Source organism: Primulina tabacum, chromosome 13, assembly GCF_025594145.1.
Source record: "Primulina tabacum isolate GXHZ01 chromosome 13, ASM2559414v2, whole genome shotgun sequence".
In the NCBI taxonomy this organism is placed as follows: Eukaryota; Viridiplantae; Streptophyta; class Magnoliopsida; order Lamiales; family Gesneriaceae; genus Primulina; species Primulina tabacum.
Genome location: NC_134562.1, coordinates 33313918 through 33338517, shown reverse-complemented (window position 1 = coordinate 33338517; position 24600 = coordinate 33313918). Strand labels below are relative to the sequence as shown.

Sequence of the window (24600 nt, the reverse complement as noted above, 5' to 3'; positions counted from 1 at the left end):
TTTCACAGATCGTATTTATTCCTCCGGGTCAAATACGTTAGGCGCGACAAAATTATTTCATAAAGAGTCCATGTTCCAATATATTATTTCAACATCGTGAATACTTAGGAAGAGAAATTATAGACAAGCACGATTGTATTTCCAAACTTAGGAAGATGTAGGATAATTTCTTAGCAATTCTAGCTAATTTGAATGAAAGTCGACAAAATTTAGGTATGTGTGTAATTAACAAAGTCAAGTACATATTGTCAAATATTTCTGATTTTTTCGGCTCGTGGCCTCAAAGGTCATAACAAACAAATTCAAGATAAATATGAGGTAGAAATGTATTGTTTGAATTTCATTACCGATATTTATTTAACAAATAGTATTAAATTATGACTCCTACCTCCTGAGATTGTTTGACGTTAGTTATGAATATATTTATTGAGTAGGTTTTTTGTGAGACGGTCTCATGAATTTTTATCGGTAAGACGGGTCAACCCTATCAATATTTACAATAAAAAGTAATACTCTTAGCATAAAAAATAATATTTTTTCATGGATGACTCAAATAAGAGATCCGTCTCACAAAATACGACACGTGAGACCGTATCACACAAGCTTTTGCCATATTTGTTTACAAAGAAAATTGTAATTTTGGTTATCTTTGTTGTCCGATTTCAGCTTTATCCATATATTTTTGAATCCTTAGTCATTTTAACAATTTTTCACCGAGAACATTAATGAGACACCATATATGTAACCGCTACTTTGACATCAGTTTACCATCACCTCGGAAAAAAATCAAAATGGCAAAAGAATTAAACATGACTAGCTAACGTAGAAAACCCAAATTGTAAAATATTCTTTATTTATTATGTCAACAATTATATCCATGAGATATCTCATAAGCTAAATTGTTGTTAAATATATATAGACATTCAAATATGTTAATACTTGTGAATTAAAACATAAAATTGAAATAATAACATTGAAAATAGTTGGGTGGTAAGTCATTTGAAGAGATTAAGATGTTAGAGGTCATATTAGGCATCTTATGTTTACGTGACAATCTCAATTTTTTTTTTATCTACGAGACATGTTAATCACGTTCATGAATACTATATCTTTTGTGTGACGGTCTCAAGAATTTTTATCTGTAAAATATATTAATCATGTTCATATTTACATTAATAAATAATATTTTGAACATAAAAATAATAATTTTTTTTATCAATTACTCAAATAAAATATCTATTTTACAATCTCTCAAAAGTTTTCGTGCAAAGACAAGAAGGGCCAAGACTCAAGAGTTCCCAACTAAAGTCGGGTAGCAATAAATTCTGAAAACAAAAGGAAATGAATGCGCCAATAAATCAGACACACAAAGGGATACCAAAATTTTGAAGAAAATTAAAAACAGACATTAATTAGTTAGCTAAGGAATGGTTAGCTAAGGAAGACAAAGGGTCTTTGTATGGAGAGCGTGGCATTAATTAGCTGTTCTTTTTCATTTAATGCACTTTGTAAATATCAGGGTTCGGGCGGTTTTTTTTAAACATTAAATTCACTAAATGGTTCATGAGTATTATGTTTGTATATGAAATATATATTATTATAAAATTTAAAATTGTAATAATAAATATATATTAATAAATTTTTATATATGAATCATCCACATCAGTTTACTACTTTACTACAACCGTTGTACAATGAAAATTAAATTTGTTCAACATTTTTTCCAACATAATATATTGATATTAAACCTAAACATCTAACTCTTCTAGTTCATCTCCATATTTTTCCAAAACTTCTTCTGTGGCGGATTTTTAATTGTAAAATCGCCTAGGCGGCTTTCGCGCCAGGCGGCCGATTAATATGATGGCGCCTAGAAGTTTCGACTAGCCTAAAATCGGGGCGGTCCAAGGCAGAGATTTTTAGAACACTGGTAAATACCCACATTTTCCTCTTAGAAAATGTCTCCTATGTTTTATTTATTTATTTATTGTTTTTATAAAATATACAAATATTTCATTATTATGTTAATTTCGGTCATAGTAATGTATTTTTTCAATTTTTTTATTTTAACGAGAGGGCTGATATAACATTGTATCAATCAATATTAAGTTAGATCACATAAGTGTCACATCAACGGACGAAGAATGAAATTTGATATATACATTTAGAGACAGACACTTATATTTTATTCTCATATAACATTTAATAAATAATGAGAAAAGGTAATTCACACTATCTAATATAAGAAAAAACTATACTTTTTGTGTTGCAATTTAGGATTTTTACTTTTGGTCTTGTTAATAGTTGATTTGTATTTTTAATCACGTAACTTATATTTTTTATATTTTAGTCTTTTTTATCTAAATATATTGTGTCTTCCCGTCAAAAAAGACAAAAATGAAAAAAAAAAGCGTACAAGTTGATGACCAAAACTGAAAAATATACGAGTTACAAGATTAAAAATAAAAATTTAAAGATCAAAATAAAAAAAAAAAAAACATATAATAACATAACTAAAATGTAAATTAACCATTAACATAACTAAAAATAGAAAAATATGTAATTGTAACGTAATATAAGTAATATATTAGTAAATCTAAATACATAAAGTGAGGTGTATTTAATTCAGAGTTTTGATAATTTTAACGAGTTTTTCAAATGATAGACTTTTGTGGAATTAATATATTTTAATTGACTTTTACAGAATCTCACAGATTTATAAATAGATTTATATGGATTCAATCAGAGTTTTGATAATTGTGAAATCTTTATTTATAAATTTTTTATAAATTTTATATTTAATTATAACATATTATTTTTTATTAATTTCTTCGAACCAATAATTAATTGACATAGATAACATATTCAGATTGAAATAGTTTTTTAGAATTTATATTAATAAATAAATTTACTTATTCAAAGTTAAATAATTTAATTTTTACATATGTATATATATGAGTTTGTATGCATGTTCGTAAATTTTTTAAAATACATAAATTGATTAATCTGTAATCTTATTTTTGAATTGATAATATACATGTGAAAAGAATATTATTTGATATAATTTTGTATAAAAATATCATAGCTTACATATTAATTGAAAATGCTAAAAAAATTTTAAAAATTATGGTTGTTACGAGGCTATTCAATTATTAAGAATTAAGCGACATTTTTTTATCATCTTTTATTAGTATTGAATACTACATTAATTTGTATAAATCATAAATTAAAAATCACAAAATCAATTTTAAAATTCAAAATTTCGTATGATATCAAAATATATAATTATTAAATGAACAATCAGTCAAAAAATAAAAATTTTGAAAATTAAAAATGAAAATTTATATAGAGATATACTTCGAAAATTTGAAAGAGTGATTGAGATAGATGAGATGAGAGAAGATAAGAAGAAATGTGATGTGAGAAAGAAATAAATAGCTTGTGTATGATTTCGAAGTTTTAAAAATCCATCCAAAACTTTGGTTGAACCAAATACAATTTTTTACCATTTATAATTTTATCTTAGGCTTTAATATTTGTATGTTAATGAATTCCATGAATTTATTAAAAGTTTATTGAAAATTTAAATACCTATAAATTTTTATAGAGTTTTTAAAAGTCAATGTTGAATATCACTTTTTTAAAACTCTATGAAAATCTATTTTGAATACTACTAGATTTCTATAGAGTATATAAAAGTCTTAATTGAATACATCTAGATTTTTAAAATCTACAAATATCATTAAAAATCAATAAATCTCTTATATTAAATACAGCTGAAACTTTTGAAATGTATTTTAATGGAACCCAATATTTCTCCAAAATAAAATAATAATTAATGCCCTTCCACAAAATTAAAATTTTCCCTTATAAATCTAGATTACATTCAATTCTTCAATTATTGCCATTTAATTTGATTTAATTGAAATGTAGTAATTTGTAAAAATCTTCTTCTTTTCTCACTTGTATATATATATCACACACTCCGTTTCACTCTGCGCTATTCCTTCACCCATAACTCATTATCTCGCCTCTCTCTCTCTCTCTCTGTTAAACTGGGAGAATACAAAATCTTTCGTGGGATGGCCGCTGATGTCAGTTCTCTGGTCAGAATGATCAACGCCGGCGACACAAAAGAGTCAACCTCGGCAGGGAAATCAACGGCCCCGATCACCCGGGACTTGCTTGGTGGGTGTGGTACACCCGATTCCAAGGAGTTAGACCTCGATTTACAAGTCCCCTGTGGCTGGGAGAAACGCCTCGATTTAAAGGTAATAATTATTTATGTGAAAATAATTTTTAATCTTTTTTTTTAGACTAGAAAGAACCCACTTGTGTTTTTAAAGGATTTTTTTAGCCTTGGTTTGTGTTTTTTTGTGATGATTTTTTTGGGTTTGATTTTGGTATGTTTATGAAGATTCAGCGCCTCTCTGTCTGTATTTAAGGTTTCATTTACCTTGTTTATTTATGTTCAGTTAATCATATATCCATTTATATTTTAATTAATTTATGAGAAAATTAATGTGCATTTAATGAATTAATTGCGCTGTGGTTATAATATTTATGGTGATTATTGTTCATCAATTATTTTTCCTTTTAAGTTTATCGTGAATTAATATTAATTACTACATTAATTCTTTGCATGATTTAGGTTTCGTAAATGATAAATCTGATTGCAGTTTATAAATTAGTAATTACATATCGATCCAATTCATTATTCCCCCTAATGCCTTGAAAAATGGGCTCTCTTTTTTTTTCAAAATTTGATTTGGTTTAATAATTTAAAGTGATTTTGATGTTTCTAATTCAAATTGATGTGCAAGATTCATCATTGTGTGTATTGCTTAATTGTTCTGTGTTGTTTGCGCAGTCGGGAAAAGTGTATCTCCAAAGGTGCAGTTCATCAAACTCGTCCTCTTCGAATTCAGAAAACAAGCCTCAAATTAGTAGCAAAACTCTCACCAAGTTTCAAGACCTCAACTTCCCTCCGACGTCGAAACAGACGTTAAACCTCTTCGACGAATCGACCTTAGAGTTGAAGCTTGTTTCGTCGGCATCCACATCTCCTTCATCTTCGAGTTACCCGAGCATATGCACTCTCGACAAAGTGAAGTCAGCACTCGAGAGGGCCGAGAAAGAAACGGTGATCAGGAAGCGTTCTATGTCAATGTCGATATCTAAATCTTGTTCTCCTTGTTCGAACTCTTCATCCTCGATCCAAGACCGAGATTTCGATAACGAGGAGAGATTTTCGGGCTCGTTCGCTGCTGGTTGCCCAGGCTGTCTTCTTTATGTGTTGATCTCGAAGAGTAATCCCAAGTGCCCTCGATGTAACAGTGAAGTGCCAGTGCCTGTGGCTGTCAAGAAACCTCGTATTGACCTGAACATGTGTATTTGAAATATTGAAGATAGATGGTTGGTTCTGAATTTTTTGTAAAGATTGATAGATTATTGAGTATGAGGTAATTACAGAATTGGTGTATAAACTATTATCGATTCGGGTTTTTCTTCTTTGCATCAGTATATAAGCATAAATTACAGCTACGATGAATATGTATTTACGTATTATTTTGTTCCCCTTTTTGTCTATCTTGTCTCAACATGTTTCTTAGCTTCTAACAATGATTATGTTGGGACGATTGTTGTCTCTGTTTGGTGAACATTGACGTTTGTGTTGCAACATATATAGTTATCGCTTAGTATAGTTTTTGTAAAACGAATGAGATTAATTAATTATGGCAAAAACTTGTGTGACACGGTCTCACGTGTCGTATTTTGTGAGACAAATCTCTTATTTTGTCATCAATGAAAAAATATTATATTTTATGCTAACATTATTATTTTTTATTGTGAATATCGGTATGATTGATCTGTCTCACAATAAAGATTTGTGAGACCGTCTCACAAGAGATATACTCATTAATTAATCAAGAAGAGACTTTTTTTTATCCCTTCTTTCTTGGTTTTTATTTTGTTGTCGTTTAACTTATACATATCCATTTGGAAAATGTTGATGACTTATAACCATTTTTTGATTTTAAGATTCTAAATTTGCGATGAAATCTCGAGTTTGATGTCTAATTGTAACATGTCACTTTCTAGCTTGAACAAAATAACCTTTTGAAATCGGTCTCTCGTGCGTTATTTTGAATCCACAAGCTAAGCTCTTAGTTAATTTATGTGATGCGGTGGATGTATTTATTTAGGTTATAAATGTGTTGAGTGCAATAATTGTTTTTGTTTGGAACGATCGAACTGTGGTACTCGACCTGTTATATGATTTAAAAGATTTGAGTTGCACTGTTATCTAATACAGTTTTTGGAAAATCGATAAATATTTGGTTCTATTATTGGTATCAAAGCTGAGTTCACGAATTCGATTTTCATTAATTGCAAGTAGTATAATTATTGGTATTGAGATTATTTGATGTAATAATTGTTCATGCCTGAAGCAAGCGAACCGTTGTGTTTGAACTATTATATAATTTAAAAAATAATCATAACATATAACTTTTATAAAACGACTTACATTCAATCTTAAAAAATGAATGATGGGAGAGAATGCTGATAAAAGCATTGTCAAGGAGGGGACTAACTAAATGCTGCGTGTTGCTTGACTAGGCAAATTACTACGGCATTTACTCTCTTGCATTTGATATTTGCACCTAACAAATAATAAATGGGAATTATTTCTTTGATCCTACCATCTCCGAATCAATTCACACCCACTTCAAATTTTATTTTTTATTTATTATTTCAATATATGTACTTGGATATTCAGAATACACACTTGACTACCAAAACTTTGATTGGAATTAATGCTTAGCTTGAATGTGCTTTCTTTGTTGGATTTCCATATTTTTCAAAAAATAATTTATTATTTTGCTTTTACTTTTGATTTCCTTATTTATGGAACAATCTCATTAAGTTTCTTCCGTAAGATTTACTGTGATACCTGATTCTTTTAATGTTGATTTCTATGTTACATAACGGAATATGTTAAAGATTAAAACTTGAATCTAACCCAGTCTTAAAAATTAGTTTAAGAGAGGATGATTGTCCAAGATCATATATACAACTCTCATGTATTTTGTCCAACCGATGTGAGACAACTAACACACCATCCTCACGCCCATGAATAAACATTTGGAGCGTGAAGTTTACAAATGACCCAATTATGGACAGAAAGGGTGACCCAAATATGGGCAGTGCAACACATAACGGTGGACCTGAGATCTGATACCATGTTAAGATTGGAACTTGGACCTAACTCAACCCCAAAAGCTACCTCAAGGGGGGAGTATTGTCCAAGACCATATATACAGCTCCTAAATATTTTATCCAACCGATGTAGGACAACTAACAAAACACTGGCAGACATGGTAGCTTTGAATTTTTCTTTGAATTTTTATATAATTCATAAAAGTACATGATAATCCTATTTGCATTCACACAAATAATATCACACATATTTCGTGATCTCTAGTTAATGATATTAATTTTATCAATTTTTTCTTAAGATTTATTGGAAAATTTTCATTTTGATCATTCTTTATTTTTATTATTATTATTATTTTTTTAATTTTGATACATTGTGACTGTTTGTTGAAATAATCTTAGTATTATGTCTTTCAAATTTGGCAATTTCTTTTTGGTAATTCAATCATTTTTTATCGGAAACGTTCATATAACACTGCACATATCAACATGATTTTGCCGCCAATCGAATTAAAATTGCAGGAAAAAATAATGGACTAAGACTTATATTCGACAACACATATAATCAAAATTATAATGAGAGAAATAAATATATATCGAAAAATACAATTTTTCTCTAATACCTTAGTTACATGTTACTAATATTAAAGTTGAGGTATGAATAGTAACTACTTTTGATATCTCATGCCATACCAAATTTTTCCTCCAAAATGTCCATTCTCCATAAATATTTTTGAAAAAAACAAAGAATAATAAAATAATGAATTTAAAAACATAATAAATGTTAAATTAAAAAATAAAAATTACTCTAATCTGTTTATAGTTCATATAAAAATTTATTATAAATAAATATAAAAATATATTTTAGATTAAAAAAATTAATTTACATGCACAAATCATGTATATAATTATATTTCCAACTTTTTCTTTAATTTGTTCATATTAAAAAACTATTAATTTTATTTTTAAAAAAAATTATTGTCACCACCCTTTGATATTCCTCCACCGTTAGTGGGTTGATTAAAATTTAATAATGTCTTAATTGTGGTTTAATCGAGTGAGTTATAAGGTGTTTCATTAAATTAGTTTAGTTCGTTGTTTGAGAAAAAGTGGCCATTAAATTCTTATTTTGGAATAGTTTTTAAGATTCGCGCTTTTATTGTAGCTTGGGTGCTTTGAATGGGAATTTATCACTCAAGCTGTGGTATAAAAAAGACAAAAATTTGTGTGAGACGGTCTCACGGATCGTAATTTATGAGACAGATCTCTTATTCGGGTCATTCATGAAAAAAAATATTACTTTTTATGTTAAGATTATTACTTTTTATTGTGAATATCGGTAAAGTTGACCCGTCTCACCGATAAAAATTCTTGAGACCGTCTCATAAGAGACATACTCTATAAAAAATACACATTAAGAGATAACGTTATAATCACAAGTTCAAATCTTTGAGAGATATAAAAACTAAAAGATAATCAGCTCCAATTATATATAAATTATGATCATATCTGAAGTTACATGGTAGACAGCTTAGGATATGATCGTTATCTCCCATGTTCGAGTAAATATAAATTATGATCATATCTGAAGTTATCTGCTAAACAATTCACAATAAAAAGTAATATTTTTAGCATAAAAAGTAATACTTTTTCATGGATGACCCAAATAAGAGATCTGTTTCCCAAAATATGACCCGTGAGACCGTCTCACATAAATTTTTAACATTTTTAAATATGCAAACGACTAATATTCCTATATTTCCAATTTAAATAAATGAAGGTTTGTCATTTTCTTTTATAATAAGGAACATTATATTATATTATATTATAAGTAAAGTGGTGAGGAAGGAATGCTGCTACTAGTCGAGGTTATTCAATGTTGGATTAACTTCCTGAATTAAAGCTCCCCTGGCTTGTAATAAATGATTGAAAACAGTCTCCACCTAAAGTTTTTAAGACAATTAAATTCTTTTGCATCCTTGGTGAAGCTAATCAACGATCATTTATTCGACCTAGACATTATGTACGTACCTAACTGACAATAAATTCCATAATTTATGTTTTTATCTAACACCCCCCTCCCCTTTAAATTACTACACCTACCATTTCAGATCAAACCAATGGTAAAATTCAATTAAACCCCACTTATTATATTTGTCAGACAGATGGATATATATTGTTCCCGCAACTGTCTTTTCTTTAACTTGTCATTTCATTAAATTTTTTTTTTAAAAAAATAAGACACAAATAATATATGGGATTGTGTATTTCAATGCTCTCGTCTTGTGTTTTTATGGAGTCCGTACTAACTAAATTTTTTGTTTGTATGTTTGTTTTTCTACTCGATTTGTATTTGCTTGATTGCGTTGTTAGTGTGTTAAATCCGCAGATATTACATGTGAACGTTGATGATTGTTTTTGTGTTTTAAATCCGCAGATATTATATGTGAATATCGGTTTATATAATTACGTATTATTATTGATGTAATATAATGAAGATATTTAAAATTTTAAATATTATTATGAAAATTTATCGAATTTAAAATGTTTATATCATTTGAGATAATACTCGAAATAATATAACAATCTTCTACAGTCGAATTAGCTTTTTTACAGTTGTTTTTGATATATTGGATAGTGGAATTGTTACTGCTAAAAAGAAGAGAGATATTTAGATAATCATATATTATTTTTTGTGTCAAAAGTTTACAAGTAACTCTCATGTGAGACGATCTCATACATCTACATTCGTGAGGCGAGTTGACCCGATTAAATTTTTTGGTAAAATATTTAAAAGATATGTAAATTGAATATGTAAAAACTTTTTTGGTTGAAATTTTTTGTCATATACTTGGTATCCAATATTTTAGAATTTGAAATGCACATAAAATTTTTCGACAATGTGTCTTAAAAACAGTAGCAATAATAAATAAATATGATACATAAATAAACACGAATTTGTTTATGGATGTTCGGAGATTAATAACTCATACGTCATTCATTCTTCTCCTTGTGAATTATCCACTAGAAGATTTTCATTTATGCTTCTCCCTGTAAAAACTCATTTCAAGTTTATGATTTATCTCTTGTTTAATTGAAACTCTTAGCAAACTCTCAACTGTAGGCCGCAGCTACCCAGTCCGCATAATGTTTGACATATTTTATGTCAATACTACAAACAAAATCTTTAATGTCTTCGTGTGAAAATTCACTCAACTAAAATTTGAAATCCAACTCTCGTGTATATGTACTGCTAAAAAGAAAAGAGATATTTAGATAATCATATATTATTTTCTGTGTCAAAAGTTTACAAGTAACTCTCATGTGAGACGATTTCATACATCTACGTTCGTGAGACGAGTTGACCCGATTAAATTTTTTGGTAAAATATTTAAAAAATATGAAAGTTGAATGTGTAAAAACTTTTTTGGTTGAAGCTTTTGATCATCTACTTGGTATGTAATATTTTAGAATTTGAAATGCACATAAAATGTTTTAACAATATGTCTTAAAAACAGTGACAATAATAAATAAATATGATACATATATAAAAATTAATTTTTTTATGGATGTTCGGAGATAAATAACTCATACGTCATCCATTGTTCTCCTTGTGAACGATCCACTAGAAGAATTTGATTTACGCATCTCCCGTAAAAACTCATTTCAATTTTATGACTTATCTTTTGTTTAATTGAAACTCTTAGCATACTCTCAACTGTAGGCCGCAACCTTACAATCCACATAATGTTTGACATATTTTATGTCAATACTATAAACAAAATCTTTAATGTCTTCGTGTGAAAACACATTCAACTAAAATTTGAAATCCAACTCTTGTATATATGTATGAGTGTTGTATGTTATGATTTTTATTGTGTACGTACATATCAAATGTATCATCGCACTTAGGTTTACTCTCTTGGCTAATTTTTTCATGTAGACTACCCATGCATTGAATCATCTTCCAAAGCTTGTATTGATTTTCAAGATGTTGTATTTATATACTTCGAGAAATATATATGTGTGTGCGTGTGTGTTTGACACAAGTTTATGACCGTTTGGGAAAATTCTGGATAGTTTCTGACATTAAAACTGTCGTTCCCACCTTGCTGGACGCTTTCACGAGCCTGACTAATTTTGAGGTATGATGTCAGTGAGGCTCGTCGTATATACTAATCATTCAGCTGGGCTTGTCAACTAGAGTGAACCAAACTGATAAGGTCTTCTGAAATCAGTCTTGCTGAAGTATGATTTCAGCATGTGCAAAATAAGTAGCTCATCGTTATTTATTAGCATCTTAAACTCCGACTAAGAGTTCAACTTGTGAATATGATTTGTAGATAATTGTATTAACTTTGCAACGCATGCTGAATCTTTCCATTTGGAATCGGGTTGATCATGTTGGACAAAATATCGTAAATACTCACACCCAATTGATTGTTATTTTCACTGCAATCAGGTTGGTTTTTTACCTATCAGTTTGTCTAGATAACATTCGATGTAGCCCACTGACTTGAGATACAACTTTTCCCAATCTTCATTTTCTATTCAGTCATTTTGTCGGCTGATCATTTGCATCTCCGAGCTGTGAGATACCATCAAAATATTGCAGCTCGCAAGATTTTCAGTTTTGTTAAATTTGAGCTTCAGCTTTCATATTGAGTTGACAACTTCACGCTTGAGTAAATACGTTAAAAACATAATAATAAGTTTTGTTATTATCAAAACAAAAATTTTCGAAGTTTCTAACCCAACCGTTCCGATTAAGATGTATAATAATAATAAGGTGAATTTACGAACGTTAAAAATATCGAAAATTCATAATGATATTCTTTCTAAATATTTTGAAAATGTACTATTATGTAAAACAAAATTATATTATATTTAATATTTTAGATAATATGTAGAACTAAATATATAAAAATATCACAAAATCTAAAACAATAACCAAAATTAAATAAAATGATATAAGCAATGCAGAAATTTGAATGTAGTTCGTGTTTCCAAAAGAGTACATATTAAAATTTTAATATTGTAACAAAGATTGAAAATACTTTACATTTAATTATATATTAATTTACTATTTTTTTCACTATTCAATGTGGTAAATTAATTTACACGTTGAGCTTTTTTCAAGGACTTGACATGTTGAGTTGAACTCATATAAAGTCTATCAGATGATTAAGTTTATACATTTATTCATACTTAATATTTGCCCTCTCTCGTCGGGAAGCACCCTGCTTCTTTCCTATGTAATCCTTTACACTATGTATACTCCGTCCATTATGAGTCCACAACACCCCATTATGCCCAAATCGGTACTGCTCAGAAAAAATAGATGAGTTGGGTGGACAATTTTTCGCACAAAAATGTATTATTTCTCTGTATGTCCTGGTGACCGGGCAAGATAAGCCCGAGTTGGATAGCCTATCTAACTGAAAATAAGTAACGTTAGTGGGATGTCGGAATGATTTCCGGTGTGACCACCATTCATCCATTCTCATCTAGATACGTGCAACATTTTTAAAGGTTGGTAATGGTCGGTAGCTTCGATGCTACATGTGGGGGCACTACCCCCACATGGTTTGAATGAACAAGATTCACACACATATGTGATTTTAAAAAAATTCAGTGGACCCCATGTATGTGTGGCTAAATTTGAGCTCTTGATTCTATCATGGGGATAGTGCCCCTACATCTAGTATGAAATCAACCGTAATGGTCACAAATCACACGTAAATATATATGATAGAAAAGAGAGTTTGATTTACTCAAGTAACTACTATTGAAAGAGATGTATGGTTTTTCTCCTCGTTATATATGAGGAGGTATGGGGATATATATTTATTTGAGTTACCTAACGATCCATTACTGTCATTTAATGTTTGGTCACACACATATATAAACTATGCAACTAATGTTCGAGATATGATTGATATCAAAGTCTCAAATTTGGGACGAGATATCTGTACGAAACCCAATTATAACAGTTTTCTCTTCGACTGAAAAAAAATATTAGAGAGATTAATATTTTTTATATAAAAAAAATAAGAAACTTCCTTTTTTTTAATACAAAATGTCATGCTTCCTTGCTATAAAAGTCATTTAAAGATTAACTAAGAAGCAAGAAAATGGATATGGGCCGGTCCTCAAAATCTATTTTTAAAAGAACTATAACCTCATAGAACATGGATATGGGCTAGTATTCAAATTCTAGTAAATCGAAGCCCATTATCAAATTTTTCATTGGTTCCGGGTTTAGTCACCAAAGCCAAGTCCAGTATGTGCAACGATTCGCTAGGGTTTAAGGGTTTTTACCCCATCCAAATCATTTCGATTCTATACCTGAAATGCCTCTCCCAATTCGTGGATAATCGTCAGCGAACATGGGGAAGAAAAAGCAGAAGACGGTTCTACCGCCGGAGCTGCCTCCGGAGGTTCCAGACGAAGAAATTGAAGTTTCGGATGAGGACTTACAGTTCATCAACGAGAATTTAGAATACGCCGGTTTTGTTTCCAAATTAGACACTCATTCTATCACCAAGTACGCATTTTTAGTTGTTTGGTGCATTCATTCTTCTTTTGGTTACTTAGTTTGTTCAAAAACTGTTTTGATAATAATAAAAATAAATAATAGGCATGTTTCACGGGTGGCTGATGCTAACGAGGGAGCTCTAGAGTCTCTGTATGAGAAACGGTTGAGGAAGAAGTTGGAAAATAAAGAGAAAGAGGAGAGTGCCCTCGAGGTTGATCCAGTTGACGTGCTTCCGGTGAAAACTTTGGATGGAGAACTCTACTATCGAAGAGGTACTCTTTTTGTTCAATTATTTGTAATTTTTCTTACATTAGCTGATTAAATTGCTGCTATCTCGAATGACAGTTACAAAGGAGTCGAAAGCAGATGAGGCTGAATCGAATAAAGGTGAAGTTAATGGTGTTTTGAAGCTGACCAAAGCGGAAAAGCGTGCAAAGTTTAAGAAATTGAGGAAAGAGGCAAAGAAGCAATCAAAAGAGGAAGCGCAGCAAGTACCCCAAGCTGAAGTGTTGGTATGCAAGCAGCTTTTTTATTGTGTTGTGCGGCAATGACATAGTAATATTCAGCATCTTGGTTTTACCAAAATGAAGTTGCATAGATGAGCATGGTAACCGGACTGGAACTATAGTTATAGCGTGAACTGGAAGCCTTGACACTACAGAGGCTTGAAGAGTTACACAACCTCTGATTTGATACATATTTATAAAAAAACAATGGGATGAATTTTATTTGTTTCCTTATCCTTCAATGTTATCATTAGACAGATTTTTGCATGAACTCTGAATTGTTTCTTCTGTCAGTCACATTGTATTGCTACACACTTTTATCATGTGATATTCTGTTATATAAGTAAATTCTCATGATTGTTTAAGTAATCTTGGGCATCATCATGTATAGAGTGCGTTGGTTGAATAGAATAAAGGGTCCACTGCCATTTAAGATCAAACGATTGATTCAGCTGGTTAATATAGTTCAACCGTAATCACAGTAGTCTAGACATACCTAACAATCTAATACAAGCAAGGTCCCGTTGTAAATAATATCAATACTTAATGTATGTAGAATGAGGTAGAAAAAGATCTTAACGCTGAAGAAGCCAGAGAAATGAAGAAATATAAACTTGCTGAGTTGGGAACAGCCATACTTGCTGATCCAGAATCCAATATTAAGTCTCTGAAGGAGATGCTGGAAATTTCCAAGGATGGAGACAGTGTCATTGTCATGCTTGCTTTAAAATCCTTATTGGCTGTTTTTAAAAACATCATTCCAGGGTAAGAAAGTTGCAGTTTCTTGAAAATCATCTTTGCCATCTTGTTGTGAATTGTTTCTACATTTTGGTTTGCATAAATCATAACCTGGGTTTTACTCTCCTTTTTCAACTCCGCTGCAGCTACCGGATCAGGTTGCCGACCGAGAAGGAACAAGAAATGAAGGTTTCAAAGGCTGTTAAAAAAATGCGGTTTTATGAGTATACTCTGTTGTCTGTGCTCAAGGTTTGATGTTACCCCTTCCTTTTAGCATCCTATTTTCAACATGCATCTGCACTCTCAGGAATGCATTTCTTAATATAATGCAAAGACTCTCACACCCCCTCCCAACTCCAAGATTGCGTTCTAAAATAATATTTGTTCCATTGTCAGGCATATATTCTGAAGTTGGTTGCACTACAACAGCAAACTGTTTATAAGCGAGTGACTGCTAATTGTTTATGTACTTTGCTTGCCGCAGTACCACACTTTAACTTTCGTGAGAGCTTGTTAGCTGCTGTTGTGAGCAATTTAAGCTCGCAAGATGATGTTGTAAGGTAATCTAATGTTCGGCAGTAGAATACTATGTTATCATTGCAGTGAAACATTATGGGATGCTCATTCACATCTCGCAAGTTGCCATTGAATAGGATCTGTGATACATCTTGAACTGATAAAGAATACCACAAACTTTTTGGTTTTTTTATTTATCTCTGATTGATTTGATTTCAAACATCACCTGCAAATGGATATCGCAGTAGTGTTTTCCAAAGATCACACAAAATCTTGATGTAACGATTCTCCTTTTTGCCTTCTTTATAATGAGCCTTCATTTCACCATTTAGCTTATTAGTTTTATGCGACACATATTGCTTAATCCCTTGTCTGAGAGTGCATGTGCCTCTTGTTTTGGTGCAGAAAACTTTGCTGCTCAACCGTTAAATCACTTTTTATAAATGCGGGCAAACATGGCGGTGAGGCTACTGTGGAGGCTGTTAAAATGATTGCAGAACTTGTAAAAGCTCACAACTGCCTGCTGCATCCTGATTCTATTGAAGTGAGTAATAATTCTCCGATTTTTGAACGTACAGTCTTGCGTAGTGGTTGACAATGTAACATTATTCATATTTTGTTGTTGACATTGACATTCTCGTTGGACTTTTGCATAAATTCATGAGGATGAACTCCTTCCAAGAAAACTCTATGCTTAGTTAGGTGTTTAAAGACAGAACCATCTTCATATGTTGGTGTCAATAGTGCTTTCTTTCCTTTTGGTTTGTTGCCATTAATAGTTCGTATCTGTGCTGGTTATGGGTTATCTAGTTAAAATAGTTCAAAAGTGTAACGAGGAAGAAACTGGTGGATATCTCAGTCAGATAGATTTTATTTTAGCAAAACGCAGAATTATCGATAACATCATTTTTCTTATGATAATGAAAATGTTGCAATTCTGCCTTTAGGTTTTTATGTCTCTGTCATTTGACGAGGATCTTGGAAAACCCGAAAAACCAGATGCTGATAACAGAGCCAAAAACAAAAAATCTAGGAAAAGAAAAGGAGTCGACGAGTCTAATCAGATACCAGATAACGAAAGGAAAAAGACTAGGAAGGACATTATGTCAAAGACAAGGGAGGAGGTACATCATTCCCCCTCAGAACTTTAAAGTAGTTGTTTCTTTTCGTTTATTTTTTATGTGGAGATCGTTACAGGTTAATGCAGACTTCAAAGCTGCTTCATTTGCTCAAGATCCTCAAGAGAAAAGAAGGATGCAATCGGAGACACTATCAGCTGTATTTCAAACATTCTTCCGCATCTTAAAGCATTCTGTGCAGCCTGTGTAAGCATATCTTTTCAGAGACATGGGAGCAACCACTACAGTTTTGTGCATAGCTTGCTAAATTTTTATCCGCATTGAGATTTGGTACTTTATTATCTAATTTTGTATGCAGACAGCCATGTTGTTGATGCTTGACAGATATGTTTGAAGCGTAAATGCTTCTGGTTGGTTTTAGGAAGCTGCTTCTAAAATTAGTTTGTTGTGGCATATTTAATGTTTCTCGTCATCTTGTTGACCTACTTTGAATTGTTTCGTTATCGCTGGTGTTATATTTGGGAATATAATGCCCAAATAGAATTGCTTTAGATGTGAGAAATATACTGTGTACAGTGTAATACATCAAATTTAAATCCATAAGTATGATGTACCATAGTTTGGGATACCACACCTACTTAAATGGAGCTGTTTAATATGTGAAAGTTCAGCGTGTACTGCATCAAACATGATAAGTCCAAGAATAGAGTTTTATCCAGTATATTGTTTTTAAGTACCGGGCAAATAGTTTGGTGAGTGTGAGTCTGTTTTCCTTATGTTTTTATTTTTGCTTCTCAGAACAGAGGCTACTTTGGTGCCTGGTGCATTTGGGAGCCATCCCTTACTTGCTCCATGTTTGAATGGGATTGGAAAATTTTCTCATCTAATCGATTTGGATTTTATGTCCGATCTCATGAATTTTCTGCGAAAACTCGCTGGAAATAGCAGCAATATTGGAGATTCATCAAAGAGTTCTTTTCAATTTTCGGTTTCTGAAAGGCTGCGCTGCTGCATTGTTGCTTTCAAAGTGATGAGGAACAATTTAGATGCTCTGAATGTTGATCTGCAAGACTTCTTTACCCAATTTTACAATTTGATGCTAGAGTATCGACCAGGAAGGTATGTACTCACAATATTTTCCTTTGAACGCACCTATGTTGTACGTATTTCCACATTGTCCTTTGCACCCATTATTGCTTTTATATTTTATACTTTGTCAATTAATATTTTCAGGGAACTTTGCAGAGGAGGATTATAGGTCGACTATGAAAGGAAACCATTGTCATCTTTAGTTTGAATTATTATTAGTTTAGCCATTTAAAGCATTGGAAACCATAAAGATTGCATTGTCATTGACATATGAAGAGAAGCTTCATTATCAATGAAGTGTTAATGATTTTGTTTTTCTTCTTTCTTAGTGTTTCCATTTGAATTTTTGTGGCAATTAAAATGACACGTGAAGGCACTTCCATCTAAGACACGAGTTTGTGCAATGGATTTCTTTGTTCAGTTTTTGTTTCATTCTGCAAATGATTTTTCATGTGAATCATGCCGTTCTTCTGATTAAGGGGTTGACTGTACCTTGGGCCTTTTTCACTTCCTTGTTTTCTTTGTTTTCTCTTACTGCATCTAGTCTGAAAGTCGGATGGAGAAAGACGGGAGATTTTGGAGAGAAGAACATAATTTATTGGTTTTAATTTTCTAAGCGACTTTCTTATTGTTGATGCTCTTAATTTTTTTTTCACAGGGATGAGGGAGAAGTTCTTACTGAAGCTCTAAAAATAATGCTGTGTGATGATAGACAACATGATATGCAAAGGGCTGCAGCCTTCATTAAGCGCTTGGCTACATTTTCTTTGTTCTTTGGATCAGCTGAGTCTATGGCTGGTTAGCTATGACTGTCAACATATACATCATCCATCATTCATAAGTGTCTGTATACATTGTGACATAATCTTCTATGTTCGGATCAAATTTCAGGTTTGGTTACTGTGAAGCATCTTCTTCAAAAAAATGTCAAATGCCGTAATTTGTTGGAAAATGATGCTGGAGGTGGTTCTATTGCTGGTGCAATATCTGTAAGCCCATGTTTTCTCCTATTCTGGTAGAAATAGACTCTTCTGGGATCAAAGGCAGAACCTGGGCATTACTTCCTGTATGGGTTTGGGGTGAATTTTGATTATTGTATTTGCTGTTTTTTGGAGCAGCAACTGCTCCCACTGTTCTATATGGCATGCCATTTTATCGTGAGTTACATGGTTAATAATAGGTATAGTTTCAACATTAGGCTTCTGTACTAAAGCTGTTATTTGCATTCTAATTTTGGGGTCATGAGGTAAGCATTTTCTTGTTTTATCCTCACTTTCTGTTTCTCACAGAATTTTTATCCGCAGAAATATCAAGCTCATGCAACGGACCCTAACCGTAGTGGTGCTCTTGCCTCAGTTCTTTGGGAACTTAACCTTCTTACAAAACATTACCATCCAGCTGTTGCAACAATGTCTTTGAATATCTCAAATATGAGCTCTTCAAATAACCAGCTTCATCATCATGTCTCTCCTCAACAAGCTTATGCTGAATTATCACTTCAAAACGAATGCATCATACCCTCTGGTGATGCAAAACGAGCTAACAATAAGAAAAGGAGGGCAAACGAACACATCCCTGTTAAATCGACATTTGACCTTGTTCCAACGGATCCAATTGCTGAGATTGAGGTGAGGAAAAAACTTTCTGAGCACTTTTTGCTGCTTCGTGACATTGAAGAGAGCGAGAGACTGAAGTCTGAGTTGGACCAAACGACACTCTGTTTGAATCTATACGAAAGATATAAAAAGCATAAGAAAAGGAAGGCGAGTTCAGTGAGAGGTAAGACGTGAATGCCACCGCAGCTATCAATTGTTTTGCCACAAGTGTTGTATTAATCACGGACGTTCTTTGATTGTTTTACTATTTTTAATGTTGTGATATGTGCTTTTAGGGGAATTAAACTTTATATATTTACCGTGTACTGGTTTAATTACTGTTTTGAATTATTTTGGTTTTGTTTTTGGATGACAGGTGAATAGGGTTGACAATGCTCTATTCTAAACATATGTTAAAAATTTGCTTATTTCACCAACTCTGGAAGTTCTGTAATGTTCGGACTTGGAAAAGAAATTGAATTGATTTCGAGGAAGTGAAATGAATTTATGATAGGGGAAAAAAAACTAATGAAGCTAATTATTACTATTATTATTATTTTGGTGTACCAAATGTGGTACGTGGAAAAAAACCCAAACGAATGGATGGTTACTTTTCGTTTTTTAAGATTGGAAATTACTCATGAGTACTGTTGAGAAAGTTGGTGTCTTCCTTGCCCCAAAAAACTCCTCTTAAAAAACTTTAATATATGGACGAAATGAGTCATATGTCATTTACATTTGGTGGTACAGCTGAGCTACAAATTAGTTTGGTGGTACGGTAGAAATTTTGAAAAAAAAAATGTTGAATGTCGTATCATTTTACATACATATATATATATATATATATATATATATATATATATATATATATATATGGTGATTTTAAACTTCAAGATGAATTGATGTGATTTTTCTATGCGTACTATATCAGAATATCGAATCATGAACGAAAAAAGACACGAGAGAAGAGCCTACTGGATTGGACGCCACACGTGACATGTAAATAAAAAGAGTATTCAAGTTGGGCACCTAACATAACATAAATTCCAGTGCTCTTATGTCTTTGTTTCAAGTTGTAACGACTCTTTACCTAAGCACGTTCTGTTAATACCAAAACCAACAAAGTTTGCTAGCAGAAAAAACATTTGACACCATGGCTTTTTTCGTCACCTAATTCAACAGGATCATGTTCTCTGATATAATTGGAAACAAAAAATTAACTTTCTGATAAATTTGAGCTTAAAAAGTTGTGCTTTTGTCGGCAGCAGATGTTGTCTACCCCTATCTCACAAATTTTCACTTCTTTGCTCTGCATTTTTTTTTAAAAAAATTAAATTATTTTTTAAAATTTTTATTTTATTATTATGTGTTGATTGTGGATACATCATACCAACGTGTTGGAGATTCAATAGCAACAAATGTATTTATAATTTTGGAATACATAAACAATATGTTTGTTTCAATCAAGAAATGGTTGAAGATTAGTAGTTGGCATGTGACTTCGGCGTTAATCAAGGCCACGCTTTTTCAAACTGATATTATATATCAATAACAGCAAAATAAACAAAGTCGCATCAACCAAAGCTTGATTGAAGCTTTGGCTTTTTTATTAATGGTTGAATCCACGAATGCACCTAATACCTTTCACACTAATTTTATTGACAAAAACTTGTATGAGCCGGTCTCACGGGTCGTATTTTGTGAGATGGATTTTTTATTTGGGTCATCCATGAAAAATTATTACTTTTTATGCTATAGTAGGTCTTTTGTGAGACGTTCTCACAAATCTTTATCTGTGAGACGAGTCAATCTTAATCTTACCGATATTCATAATAAAAAGTAATACTCTTAGCATAAAAAGTAATAATTTTTTCATGAATAACCTAAATAAAATATTCGTCTTACAAAATACGACCCGTAAGACCATCTCACACAAGTTTTTGCTTTTATGAGTAGGTCTCTTGTGAGACAGTCTCACGAATATTTATTTGTGACACGGGTCAACCCTACCAATATTCACAATAAAAATTAATACTCTGAATATAAAAAATAATAATTTTTCATGGATGACCCAAATAAGAGACTCGTCTCACGAAATATGACTAACGAGACTATCTCACATAAATTTTTGTCTATGTAAAATCGATGTAACGAAGGTTTGAATAGGTGCAAAAATTTGGCTCAAAGTGTCAAGGAAAGGGGCAAAATTAGCAATAAGAAAATATTCAAACTAAAATGTAGAACATTTGGTAACCCATAGAAAAACATCAAATCGAACAAAGACAATATCATGAAATATTTTACATATTCTACGAGATCATAAAACAAGACCCTACCCCATGACTTTGTCAAGCATATCCGTACAAGATATTCATGTGGATTCCCCAAATATTCCCTCCACAACGTTTCTCGTGACCAAACTACCCTTTTCAGCTTGACAAATAAAATACTATTTTATGATATACCTGAAATATTTCTCCCTTGTAACATGTTAAAATGTTAATTTTGTATCATCAACATATGACAATTTTAATAAAAATATAGGTTTTTTGTTTTTGTGAGACGGTCTTACAATCGTTAGAGATGACTCGTCTCACAATAAAGATTTGTGAGACGGTCTTACAAATCTTTATTGTGAGACGAGTCATCTCTAACGATATTCACAATAAAAAGTAATACTCCTAGCATAAAAAGTAATATTTTTTCATGGATGACCGAAATAAGATATATGTCTCACAAAATACGATCCATGAGATCATATCACACAAGTTTTTGTCTTCATAAAAATGTAAGAGAATCGTATGATCTAATTATATTGAAATGAGAGGAAACACTTCCGATGTAACACAAAATATCTTCTCAATATAATATATTTTATATTTACATTAAATGAATATGATTAATATAATTGGACTTTAGATAACATTTTGTTGATTGAAATACAAATTTTATTTTTTTAACGAAATGGTCCATCAAATTCTTTTATTACTAAGAATCGTGGGATCTGCTGATTCTAGTGTAAATTAGTCATCCAAAGACGTTTTTGAATTTGTACATTAATATGTACACAAAAAACATACGAAACCGACTTTTAGCTAGTGTCTCAACGTTGTTCCTTACATAATTTGTTACGTAATTTTTTTTTGAGTAGATCTTTTATTAGACGGTCTCACGAATATATATCTATGAGGCGAGTCAATCCTACCGATATTCACAATAAAAAGTAATACTCTTAGCATAAAAAGTATTATTTTTTCATGGATACCCAAATAAGATATCTGTCTCACAAAATACGACCCGTGAGACCGTCTCACACAAGTTTTTGTCTTTTTTTTCTAATAGGTTTTTTTTAAAAATTATTATTTCTTCAAAAAAATTAAATCACTTGAATAAGTGAAAATCATGTGCGATGGTTACAAGTTTTAATTAAAAATAAACATTATAATTTACAAACTCCAGGAAAATGACGCAATTTGCTCGTCCCAAAGATGAATTTCCGTGTAAAAGTCTTTTTCTAAATTTATAATAATTTTTATTGAATAAAAGAAAAACAAATAATAAAAATATCGGGGAGCCGTACAGTAGAGAATAACTGGTATTTATGGTTTGCTGCTGGGCGTTACTTTAGATCTTTACCGACTTTCTCTCCAAACGTCTCTTCATACTTTTCATATGCTCCGTTTTTTTTCTTATTCAAATTCAAAGAAGAAATTTAGCTGAGATATTCGGTTCGACAAATTTAGAATGGATTTGGATATTTTTGGTGTGGTCGAAAACATAATATTTAGGGTTGTGCTCTTTTTACACGAGATAATCTCGTTTCGTTTGACAATTTTTCAAATTTATGATACATTGTGAGGTCCATCAGTTGATCGACTGATCATATAAAGTGAAAAATGTTTGTATTATGAATATCCAAATCCATTTACAACATGTTTTGGTTGTACGAATTCAATTTTAATTAATTGGGATAATAAGAAGAAATCGCCCCTACTTTCGCAAGAAACAAAAAACACGATCGTCCAAAACAATGTTCTTCATTCCTCCACTCACAAAAGTATTTACAAATAGCACAAAAAAAGGGGGGATTAATTAAAGAAGAACTGATCTAAATATAAATGACCCGTAGGCCGACGGTCTAATATTGTTTTGTAATCGGAAAAACGTCGTCGTTCGGCTGTCACAATTCGTCCGAAAGCAGGTTCAGGAGATCCGTCAGGTCACGCGCCTCGCCTCCGTCATGGAGAGCCTCGAGCACGCGCTCGAAGAGGAATACGTGGCAGGGGATCCGGAGGACGCCTTTCTGCTCGTAACCGTACTCCTGCGCCGATTTATTGAGAAGCGTCACGAATATCGGGTGATTCAGGAAATCTGCGCTCACCACGAACCTCTCCATCTCATCTCCGACGTACACCGGGAAATGCCCCTCCGGAACTCCCCCGCCGCTCCTCCGCCGGAACGACTCGGCGTGACGCGCCTCCCTTAATTCCGCTCGCAGTGGAGAATAGTGCGAAGAATCGGCGACCCTGGTCAACTTCCGTAGCAGTTTCTTCATCTATATATTAAAAAAAAAAAAGAACTGGCAGATTTGGTTTTAGTGAGAGGAAGTGAAAGAGAGAATCGAGGAGGAGAGAGAAGAGTGGGAGCGTACAATATATATAGAGTAGAGGCGAAGGGAAGGGTACGGGTAGGAGTACTTGCAGGTACAATTATTGTTTGTTGTTTTGGGTAAAGTAAATCAAATTTTTACTTGGAATTTTGAAATTTTAAATCTTCATAAAGTAAGAAATCTTATCATAAAAAAAAATAATTTAAAAATTATAAAATTAAGGGGTTTGCATGACAACGGATAGGGACAAAACGAGTACTTTACCCGAATCCAAGCCGTTTGGGATGATTTGAAAAGATAATGTTAAATGGGTGGGTTGGGTAACGAACGTTCAAAATTTGTGACGCGATGGACATGGGGTGGAGTCATGTTTTTATTTTCATCGAAGTTAAAATTTTCTAAGTTAATGTTGATCTAATATTGACAAATGAAGTTTTAAGACTACTGAAAAATCAGAAAAAAATTTTATGTATTGAAAATATACGAAAAAATCGAGCACCCGAACTACCGCCCGGGTGGAGCAACACGTGGATATGGATCGCATAACGGATTGTTAAAGATTTATTATGAAATTAAATTAAATATTATATTAAAAAATTAGAAATTATTCTCTAAGGAGTTTTTAATAAATATTTATTTAAGAATGGTAATTTTAACTAACTACTTGTAAACATATGATATTTTATGATAATTTTTATGAGCTGATATAGTT

At 31.8% G+C, this 24600-nt stretch overlaps 3 protein-coding genes across 4 annotated transcripts; 2 read left to right on the top strand and 1 right to left on the bottom strand.

Annotated features, from left to right (window-relative positions):
• Positions 1-3994: 3994 nt before the first annotated feature.
• On the top strand, positions 3995-5568 carry LOC142522441 (uncharacterized). The gene is made up of 2 exons (XM_075625850.1): positions 3995-4271; positions 4871-5568. The coding sequence occupies exons 1-2, from the start codon at positions 4083-4085 to the stop codon at positions 5396-5398; spliced, it is 717 nt and encodes a 238-aa protein (XP_075481965.1). The 5' UTR covers positions 3995-4082; the 3' UTR covers positions 5399-5568.
• A 7945-nt stretch (positions 5569-13513) lies between these two features.
• LOC142522283 (nucleolar complex-associated protein 3) lies at positions 13514-19627 on the top strand. Of its 2 annotated transcripts, XM_075625562.1 has the most exons (13): positions 13515-13765; positions 13859-14028; positions 14102-14268; positions 14819-15027; positions 15147-15249; positions 15397-15560; positions 15922-16060; positions 16464-16640; positions 16714-16841; positions 17394-17714; positions 18343-18482; positions 18576-18673; positions 18989-19627. In XM_075625562.1, the coding sequence occupies exons 1-13, from the start codon at positions 13608-13610 to the stop codon at positions 19472-19474; spliced, it is 2460 nt and encodes an 819-aa protein (XP_075481677.1). In that variant the 5' UTR covers positions 13515-13607; the 3' UTR covers positions 19475-19627. The 2 variants fall into 2 exon arrangements, with proteins under 2 accessions (XP_075481678.1, XP_075481677.1); XM_075625563.1 differs by lacking the exon at positions 17394-17714 and having other exon boundaries at positions 13514-13765.
• Positions 19628-23300: 3673 nt separating this feature from the next.
• On the bottom strand, positions 23301-23915 carry LOC142522640 (auxin-responsive protein SAUR71-like). Its single transcript, XM_075626160.1, has one exon. The coding sequence runs from the start codon at positions 23832-23834 to the stop codon at positions 23460-23462; it is 375 nt and encodes a 124-aa protein (XP_075482275.1). The 5' UTR covers positions 23835-23915; the 3' UTR covers positions 23301-23459.
• Between the last annotated feature and the right edge of the window lie 685 nt (positions 23916-24600).